Raw genomic sequence first — 11,057 nt, 5'->3', positions numbered from 1 at the left:
GGTGAGGTTGGCCCAGGATCGAACATTGTTTCGTTCTGCTGTGCATGGAGTCGCTATGAGTCGGTTCCGACTCGATGGCACCTGACAACAACAACAACATATATATATGTTATGAATGGGTATACATATGCCCTAGATGTATACAATACAGAGGGAAGTAACAGATACCAACTTCAGGATACCAACTTGGAGAAGGAGTGGAGAGAATGGGGCAGGGAGTTAGGCTTTAATTATCTATGGTGGTGGTGGTTGTGTGCCATGGAGTAGGTTCCGACTGATAGTGACCCTGCATAGGGTTTCCGAGGCTGTAAATCTTTACAGGAGCAGAAAGCCTCACTTTTCTCCTTTGGAAAGGCTGGTAATTTTCAACTGCTGACCTTGAGGTTGGCAATCCAGCTTGTAGCCACTGTGCTACCAGAACTTCTTGTATATATATACATGTTCCATTTAAAAAAAAAATGGAGAAGAGAAATCTAAAAGAAATTTTACAGAAGCTAAAATCTGGAGGATGTATATATAAATGAATATTTTTCATATCCTCTGTAATTTTTATGTTTGAAATAATTTAATAATTGATAGTGCTACTGTAAAATGAAGTCCTAAAATGTTATCGGTGTTATAACAATCACAGTGCCCTGCATTTTTCTGATTTTCAACTTAGGAAAAATATTAAACTTTCCAGAGTTAGATAATAATTAGTAATAATCCATAGCAAAATTTGTTATATCTAGTAATATTACTACCATCCTTAGAAAATGGACTTTGCATGCCTGTCTTGTTCCATACAGTTTCTTGGATAATGTAATTATCAGACATAAGCCAGGAAAAATTAAGATCCCCTGGAGTATCCTGTTCACAGACCAAAACTCTAAGGAGCCCTGGTGATGTCGCAGTTACATTCTCAGCTGCTAACCAAAAATTCAACACTTGGAGCCCACCAGCAGTTCTACAGGAGAAAAGACCTGGCCTTCTGTTCCCATAAAGATTGTAGCTTTAGAAACCCTGTGGGGTGGTTCTATAGGGTTGCTATAAGTCAGAATGGAGTTGATGACACATAATAATAGCCAGACCTTTATTTGCAGCGTTCTGTGCCCTCTGCCCCAGAGAAGTGTGAACTGGCTTTCACTGCTTCCTTGCTTTACTTATAGGTCATAAAGTTTGTAGAAATTCTCATAGACTGTTTTAATATGAATCTATGCATTCATCTGCATGACTGGAGTAATGCCATTTCAAACATGGATTTTGGAGTAAGGGTAGAGACTCAGGATGTAGTTGAAATTATTTTAATTTGATTTAATTGTATTTTTCTTGAATATTTTAATGACAATTACCTTTCAAAATCAAATCTGAAAAAAAAAAATCATCTTAATGATTGCCCTTTCAGAACAGGAATGATTTAAAGTGTAAACTGTTCTTTTTAGATTTACCTCAGTGTTATGGTGAACCTCTGCTTTATTCCATATAGGAAAAGAAAATCAATTACCTTCTTCATTAATTTACCTTATGTAAATGAACATATTAATTACCTTTTAAGAACAAAAGTTTATTTGAAGGTGTGATGTTTAAAAAATAATGAGTATTTCACTCCCTAATTATAACTTTCTCTGTATTAGAGTAATAATTACTATAAGGTTTAAAGTAGCAGGAGCCAGTAAACTGTTAATGTAGCTAGACCTGCTGAGTGCTTTCTCATTGTATTTGAATGCCTAATAAGAATTACATGATAAATTGAGAAGGTGTTCAATTGCCTTCATTCTATTCTGAAATATTTAATTTTGCTTCAAGAATTACTGAGACTCAAGACTTAACATATTAAAATATTTCTTGCTACCTGAGAGTAAACCAGTATTAGATTTTCTGTCAATAAATTGTCAGATAAAGTAATACAATTTGAATGCTCTTGAGAAATTTTTAAAAACTTATCTTTACATAAATAACCTTCATTTCAACAAAGACTAGTAAATTCTTAGCTTTTTCCTGCCCACATATTTCCTCATTTTGCTAAAATAGTTATGTTTCACATTAGAACAAAATAATTTGGTCATTTTCTATTCCTTACTTCATTGTTTATCCCAGTTAATCTTACATGGGAGCATACATGTATTTAAATTCACATAAAGGGAACCAATTAGACTCTGATTCAGAGCTCATATAAAGCAACCCTGGCTGAAGAAATTATCTACATACATCAAGTTGGCTTACTGGCCTCAGTATGAGTACTGTTAAGATGTGAGATAATGACTGGTAATCAATCTGTGGTGCTTTTGGTCATTTAGGCAATTGAGAAATTAGTTTTTTCTCCTTTTTCTACTTTTCATCCCATCCCTTCACTTTTCAGGAGGTAGTATCTTCTTTGGGCCAAAGGTGAGTGTTCAGAAAGGTCAATATAGTGTGACAGGACAGAGAGATACAGTAGATAATGATGTTGTGACTCTCAATTCAACACGAGTACTTTCACCTGCTGCTCTTTTGTCCACTTCAGGAAACTTCTACGGAACTCCCAAGCCTCCAGCAGAACCCAGCCCTTTCCAGCCAGATCCGGTGGATCAAGTCCTCTTTGATAATGAGTTTGACACAGAATCCCAAAGAAAACGAACTACATCGGTCAGCAAGATGGAAAGAATGGACAGCTCTCTTCCTGAAGAGGAAGAAGATGAAGACAAGGAAGCTATTAATGGCAGTGGAATTGCAGGTTTGTTTAAATAAATGAACAACTTTGAACTCATCTTCTGGGTTGCCTTTACCATGTCACTGAATTGGAAGTAGTAAATTTTCTCACCAAGCATATCGTGCACACTGATGGGCTTCTAAATTTGTAAAAAAAAGTCGTATGTGGAGCAAAGTGTATCTCTATAAATCATCTTGTAAGCTGAAATGAGTTGTCAAAAGTGGGAAGTATGATAAATTTCAAATTATCATTAGTGATAATATATCATTACCCTACTGTTTAAAAAGGAACTTTGGTGGCATAGTTACGCATTGGGCTGCTAGCTGCAAGGTCAGCAGTTCAAATCTACCAGCCACTCTGATGAAGAAAAATGAGGCTTTCTATTTTCATAAAAATATACATCCTTGAAAACTGTATACAGGGTCACGATGAGTTGCATACAGCTCCTACCACCAGCCACTGTCTGAAAGACTTAAGAAAGATTTATTTCTGATCATGGGATATGAGAGTCTTTCTTGTTGGACCAACTCCTACTTTATAGGGTATGAGGAAACTGTAGATGTCTGCCTATATAGTCATCAACCAAAACAAAGTGCAGAGGATTTTTAGAAATATACTAATGAAAATTAACTAAGATTTGTTAGCAGTGTTTTGAGTTTAAATTCTGAATCCATATAATGTAAACTTACAATTTCAAGGTTAAATGCTTATTATATTTTTTATTAAATGCTAAAACAACAAAATTTCAATTGTGGAGAATCTCCTGCTTTTGAGAGCCTCTAATGTGTTGATTCCTTTGGAAGTTCTTAAACTTGTCATTGAGAATCTAAGTAGGAAACCATAGAACCTCAGCACAACTAATTTCTATGATATTTATTATAATAATTGCATTCAAAACACTAGAATGTTAAGGTCCTACATGTTGAAATTATTGCTTCTTTTGTTTATTGTGCTGTATCCCTAGCATCAAAAATAGTACCTAGGACATAAAACCAAAACTGTCTGCCATTGAGTTGAATCCAACTTACCAACTTATAGTGATCCTACTGGGCAGTGTAGAACTTCTCTGTAGGGTTACTGAGACGGTAAATCTTCATAGGAGCAGGCAGCCTCATATTCTCCCGCAGAGTGGCTGGTGGGTTAGAACCATTGACTTTGCCATTAGCATCACACAGTGCCACCAGTGGCTTTGACTTGGGACTTTGTGGGAACTAAAGCAATATTTTACAGAAGGGTCTTATAAATGAGTGAATTTGCCTTATAAATGAGTGAATCCCAAATTTTACAGAATCAATACTATGTTATATCTACAAAGCATCCTGTTTTTTTCCTTCATCAGCTACAAAAGTCTGAGCAGGCAGATTATAAGGAAGAAGTACACTATTCCAGATCTTTCTATCATTTGTCAGTGAATCTCTATCACAGTAATAATGTGTGTGCTTGTGAATAGATAAATGCATTTAGAGTGTTATTTGTGAAGCCTTAAAACAGTAAATAAGACTGTACATAAATGAAACTGCCAAAACATCCCAGATAAAAAAACACATTTAAAATTTTTATGCAGATGATTGCCCTCCACTAACAAAAGATAATCTAGTATTGATTGTATTTGAAATTATTTTTTAAATGTGTATTTCATTCAGTTATTCATTCAACAGATATTTATTGAGCACTTGCTAAGCTACTAAGTGCTAGACGTGCATTGTCCTGAATGCTGGAAACACATCAGTGAACAAAGATAAAAATCTCTCTCATCATGGAGCTTACCTTCTAGTGGGAGAGACAGAAGCTGTTCAACTGAAATAAGTACTGTGTATAATCATGTTTGGTGATGCTTAAGAAAAAACTAAGAAAGTAGAAAAGGATGAGAAGCAGTGGAGTCATTTGCCATTTTAGATAGAATGGCACAAAATAACTCATTGAGAAGGGAATCTTGAAAAAAACTGAGGGAGTGAGCCCAAAATATGAGAGACGGGAACCTTCTAGCCAGAAGGAACTGTGTAAGTAGCTCACTGAGATGGAGGCTTGCCTAGAATAATCAGACAAGAGCAATGAAACTAGTGTGGTTAGAGTAGAGTATTGGAAGGAAATAGAGCAGCAACCAGGAAGATGAGTCAGATAATGATTGGGACTGTTGTTTTTGTTAAGTGCCTTCGAGTCGGTTCCAACCCATAGCGACCCTGTACAGGGTTTCCGAGGGCGTAAATCCTTACGGGAGTAGAAAGCCTCATCTTTTTCCCGCAGAGCGGCTAGTAGTTTCAAACCTCTGACCTTAAGGTTTGCAGCCCGATTCGTAACCACTACGCTACCAGAGCTCATATAGGACTTTATAGGTCATTGGAAGGATTTAGGTTTTTATTTTGAGATAAGAAGTGATTATAGGGTTTTGAGCAGACGAGTAATATGTTTTAACAGACTCATTCTGGTGGTTGTATTCAAAATAGACAGTAGGAGGGCATGAGCATAAACAGGAATACCAGATAGGAAATCATTTGTAATAATTTAAGCAAGAAGTGGTGGTTTAGACAAGGTGAAAATATAAAAGATGGTAAGATGTGGCCTGAGCCAATGTCATTGGCTGACAGATTAGATACAAGGTGTGAGAGATAAGAAACATGACTCCAAAAATTTTGACCTAAGTATCTACAAGAATAGAATTGCTGAATAGGAAAGATTGATTGCAAGAGAGCTTTGGGTTTGCCGGGGGTGGGGGCTGGGGGGAGATATTATTAGGAGCTCAGTGTGGGACATTTAAGTTTGAGATACCCATTAAATAATTCAACAAGAATTGAAATGTTTGAAGTTAGATTTAAAAGACTAAGTTCTGATCTGTAGATATATATTTGGACACTTATATAGCAATGATGCTAGATGAGCTCTTCAAGAAAGTATAGGAAGAGAAGAGAAAAGATCCAAGGACACAAGTCTGAGAAGGCACTCTTAACATATGGAAGTCATGGAGTCTGAGAAGAACCATTGAAATAGCAGTATCTTATGAGAGTTCAGTGTCCTGAAAGCCACACAAAGAAAATGTTATTAAGGATAGGAGTGATCAACTATGTCAAATGCTATTGACAGCTCAAATAAGATGTTGTTGTTGTTAGGTACCATTGAGTTGGTTCTGACTCATAGCGACCCTATGGATGACAGAACAAAACACTTGCACTATCCTCACAATTGTTATGCTTGAGCCCATTTCTGCTGTCACTGTGCCAGTTAATCGCCTTGGGGGTCTTCCTCATTTTCAATGATCCTCCATTATATGACCAAGCATAATATCTTTCTCCATAGAAATGGTCCTTCCTTATAATATGTCCAAAGTATAAGAAATAAACTTTGCCTTTGCATCATGGCCTCTAAGGAGCATTCTTAGTATGTAATTCTTCCAACACAGATTTGTTTGTTCTTCTGACAGTCCATGGTGCTTTCAATATTCTTCCCCAATTCCATAACTCAAATACGTCAGTCCTTCTACTGTGTTCTTATTCATTGTCAAGCTTTCGTGCATGTGAGGCTATTGAAAATACTGTGGCTTGGGTCAGGCACACTTTCATCCTCAAACTGCTATCTTTACTCTTGAACACTTTAAAGAGGTCTTGTACAGCAGATTTACCTAATGCAGTACATCGTTTGTATTTCTTGACTACTGCTCCCATGAGTGTTGATGGTTGATCCAAGCAAAATGAAGTCTTTGACAACTTCAATCTTTTTTCCATTTATCATAATGTTATTTATTGGTGCAGTTGTGAGGGCTTTTGTTTTCTTTATATTGAGGTGCATCCATACTGAAGGCTTCGGTCTTCATCAGTATTTCAAGTTCTCTTCACTTTGATCAAGCAAAGTTGTATCATTTGCATATCCCAGGTTATTAATGAATCTTCCTCCTGTCCCAATGTCACCTCTTTCTTTATATAAGCCAACTTCTCAGATAATTTGCTCAGCATATTAAGTGTGGTGCAAGAACACATCCCTAGCACAACTTTCCTGATTTAAAACCATTCAATCTCCCCTTGTTCTATTCTAACAACTGCCTTTTGGTCTATGTATAAGTTCCTCATGAGCACAATTAAGTGTTCTGGAATGCCCATTTTTTGCAATGTTAGCCATAATTTGTCATGATCCACACAGTCAAAAGTCTTTGCATAGTCATTAAAGCACAAGTAAACATCTTTCTGGTATTCTCTGTTTTCAGCCAAAATCCAACTGATGTTAGCAGTGATATGCCTTGTTCTGCATCCTCTTCTGAATCTGTCTTGAGTTCCCTGTTAATGTACTTTTGCAGCCATTTTTTAATTATCTTCATCAAAATTTTACTTGTATGTAATATTAATGATGTTTTTCAATGATTTCCACATTCTGTTGGGTCACCTCTCTTTGGAACAAGTACACATATGGATCTCTTCCTATCTGTTGGCCAGGTAGCTGTCTTTTCAGATTTCATGGCACAGGTGAGTAAGTGCCTCCAGTGCTACATCAGTTTGCTGTAAGGTTTCAACTTGTATTCTCTCATGTCAATTCCTGGAACCTTGTTTTTTGCCAGTGTCCTCAGTGCATCTTGAACTTCTTTCTTCAGTACCATTGGTTCTTGATCATATGCTACATGTTGAAATGGTTGAACATTGACCCTTTCTTTTTGATACAATGACCCTTTGTATTCCTTCCATCTTCTTTTCATGCTATCTGCATCTTTCATTATTGGAATCTTTCAGTATTGCAAGTCCAGGCTTGAATTTTTTTCTTCAGTTCTTTCATCTTGACAAATGCTGAATGAATGCTTTCTTTTTGGTTTTCTAACTTTAGGTTTTTGCACATTCCATTATATTTTACTTGGTCTTCTTGATTTGCCCTTTGAAATTTTCTGTTGAATTCTTTTACCTCCTTATTTCTTACATTTGCTTTAGCATCTCTATATTGGAAAGCAAGTTTTGGAGTCTTTCCTGACATTCGTTTTGGTCTTTTTTGTTCTTTCCTATATTTTTAATGACCTTTTGCTTTCTTCCTGTGTAATATTCTTGATGTCATCCCACAACTCCTCTGGTCAGTGGTCACTAGTGTCTAATGCATCTAATCTGTTCTTGAGATGATCTTTAAACTCAGGTGGGGTATGTTCACGGTCATATTTTGGTTATCATGGATTTGTTTAATGTTCTTTAGCTTCAGCCTAAACTTGCATATGAGCAATTGATGGTGCATTCCACAGTCTGTCCTTGGCCTTATTTTGAATGATGACATTGAGCTTTTCCACCGTTTCTTTCCACAGATGTACTCAATTTGATTCCTATGTTTCATCTGGTAAGGTCCATGTATATAATCACTTTTTATGCTTAATAAAGGTATTTGCAGTGAATAAATCATTGGTCTTGCACAATTCTGTCATGCAGTCTCCAGCATCAATTCTATCACCAAGGCTATATTTTCCACCTACTGATCCTTCCTCTTTGTTTTCAACCTTTGTATTCCAGTTACCCGTAATTGTCAGTTTTGATTGCATGTTTTCTCAATTTCAGCCTGAATTTTGTTAAATTCTTCAATTTCATAATCACTAGCTATAATGGTTAGTGCATAAATTTGAATAATATTGTTATAACTGATCTTCCTTATAGATGTATGGATATTATCATATCACAGACAGCATTGTACTCCAAGATCGATCTTGCAGTGTTCTTTTTGGTGATGACTACTACACCATTCCTTTTCAATTTGTCATTACCAGCATAGTAAGGCATATGGCTGTCAGGTTCAAAATGGCCAATACCAATCCATTTCAGCTCACTGATGTTTAGGATATCGATCATTATGTGTTCCATTTTATCTTTGACAGCTTCCAATTTTCCTAGCATCATACATCTTATGTTCCATATTCTGATTATTAATGGATGTTTGCAGCTGTATCTCCTATTTTTTTTTAGGTTGTGCCCCATCAACAAATGAAGATCCTGGAATCTTTACTTCAGTTGTGTCATCACAGCCAACTGTACCTTGAAAAGTCAGCTCTTTTCTAGATTTATTTTGAGTGCCTTCCAACCTACGGGGCTCATCTTCCTGCACTTTAAGATTTTCAGTAGCGAACCATTGAGTGGAGTCCTGGTGTGGCACTGTGGGTTAATGTGCTGGAGTGCAAAGTCAGTTTGAGTCACTAGGTCTGCAGTTCAAGCTCACCAGCTGCTCCTTGGAAATGCGATACAGGGTTGCTATGGATGGAAGCAACTCAGCAGCCCTTAACAACAAAAAAAACAACCATTGAGAAGTAGTCATCCTCTCCTTCCTAGTCATCTTTCTGGAAGACATCTGAAACCTATCCACCATCAATGACCCTGCTGGTATTTAAAACACGAGTGGCATAGTTTCCAGCATCACAGCAACACATAAGTCACCTCAGACTGACAGATGAGTGGTAGCAAGTAAGATGGGGACTGAGAATTAGAATTATCATTGGATCTAGGTATGTGGAGAACATTGGTAACTTAAGAACAATTTTATTGATGAGAAGTTTAAGAAGCCTCATCACGAAGGGCTTCAGAGGAAATTGGAAGTGTGAAAGTGGAGGTCCAAAACCAAATCCAAATCCAAATGCCCTGCTTTTGAGTTGATTCTGACTCCTAGTGCCCCTGTATGTCAGAGTAGAACTGCTCCATAGGTTCCTGTAGCTGTAATCTTTAGGAAGACAGACTGCCACATCTCTCTCCATTAGAATGGCAGAGGTGGTTGTTGTTAAGTGCCATGGAGTCGGTTCCAACCCATAGTGACCCTGTATAGGGTTTCTGAGGAGCAGCTGGGGAGCATGAGCCACAGACTTGCAGTTCAAACCAACTTTGCAGTCCAGCGCATTAACCCACAGTGCCACACCAGAGGTTGTTGTTGTTGTTTGTTATTGTTGTTAGGTGCCATCGAGTCGGTACTGACTCACAGCGACCTTATGCACAGCAGAACAAAACACTGCCTGACCCTGGGCCAACTATTGTTGCCACGCTTGAGTCCATCAATGCTGCTACTTAGCAAATGTAAACTCTTTCAAAGAAGTGTGGTTCAAAGAGGAGAAAAATGGGGTACTCCCTAGAGCGGAGAACAATAATTTTCTTTTTGGCGAACAAAGAAACAACATGAATGTAAATACAAATGATCTGCTAGATAGGGAATATTGGTGGTGTATGAGAGAGGGTGAGAGAATTGCTGTAGGTGAAAAGATGGGATATGGTTTACAATTGGAGTGTTAGCTTTGCTAGGAGAACAAACAGTTCTTCTTTATAACAGAATGTAGAGTAAATGGGCATGTTTCTATGTAGATGCAATGGTGACAGCTTATTGAAGTCCTCTTCTGCTTGCTGTTTTCTCAGAAATGGGAACAAAGATTATCAAACAAGAACAGGAATAAGAGTATAGTAGTAGAAGAGAAAAGAAATGTGGTATTATTGCCATATATTCTCAAATGCCCACTTGTGCCTGTTGCTATTATTGTATACAGTCAAGTTGATCCCAATTTACAGTGACACTATGTTGTTGTGTTGTTAGGTGCCATCAAGTAGGTACCAACTCATAGCGACCTTATGCACAGCAACACGAAACACTGCTTGCTCCTGGGCCAACCTTACTACTGTTGTCACGCTTGAGTCTATCGATGCTGCCACTTGGCCAGTCCATCTCATTGGGGATCTTCCTCTTTATCTCTGACCCTCCACCTTACCAAACATGATATCCTTCTCTAGCGATGGTCCTTCCTGACAATATGTCTAAAGTATAAGAGACAAAGTTTGGCCATCTTGGCCTCCAAGGAGCCACTCTAGCTACACTTCCAAAATCGATCTGTTGGTTCTTTTGGCAGGCCATGGCACTTTCAGTATTCTCCTCCAACACCATAACTCAAATCATCAGTTCTTCTACGGTCTTCTTTATTCACTGTCCAGCTTTCACATGCATATGAGGTTATTGAAAATACCATGGCTTGGATCAGGTGCACCTTAGTCCCCAAGCTGACATTTTTGCTCTTCAACACTTTAAAAAGGTCTTGTGCAGCAAATTTGCCTAATGCAATTCGTCATCTGATTTCTTGCCTGCTGCTTCCATGAGTCTTGATAGTTGATCCAAGAAGAATGAAGTCCTTGACAACCTCAATCTTTTCTCCATTGATAAGAATGTTGTTTGTTAGTCCAGTGGTGAGGATTTTTGTTTTCTTTACATTGAGATGTAATTCATACCAAAGGCTGTGCTCTTTGCTCTTCATCAGTGAATATTTTAAGTCCTCTTCACTTTCAGCAAGCAAGGTTGTATCTGCATATTGCAGGTTGTTAATGAGTCTTCCTCCAATCCTGATGCCACATTTTTCTTCATATAACTCAGCTTCTCGTATTATTTGCTCAGCATACAGGTTGAATAAGTACGGTGAAAGAATACA

General features: G+C 37.6%; 1 protein-coding gene across 2 annotated transcripts in view; it reads left to right on the top strand.

The window, feature by feature from the left end:
* Window positions 1-11,057, top strand: part of MAGI3 (membrane associated guanylate kinase, WW and PDZ domain containing 3) — a 300,568-nt gene that overhangs the window by 197,407 nt on the left and 92,104 nt on the right. For both annotated transcript variants that reach the window (XM_006865901.1, XM_006865902.1), the window contains exon 4: window positions 2,483-2,692. In XM_006865901.1, coding sequence (XP_006865963.1) covers window positions 2,483-2,692 — 210 coding nt within the window. The remainder of the gene's footprint in view (window positions 1-2,482; window positions 2,693-11,057) is intronic.

The sequence above is a fragment of the Chrysochloris asiatica genome, unplaced genomic scaffold (genome assembly GCF_000296735.1).
Source record: "Chrysochloris asiatica unplaced genomic scaffold, ChrAsi1.0 scaffold00085, whole genome shotgun sequence".
NCBI classification, from domain to species: domain Eukaryota; kingdom Metazoa; phylum Chordata; class Mammalia; order Afrosoricida; family Chrysochloridae; genus Chrysochloris; species Chrysochloris asiatica.
The sequence above is the reverse complement of the archived record's forward strand: the minus strand, read 5'-3'. Positions and strand labels throughout refer to the sequence as shown.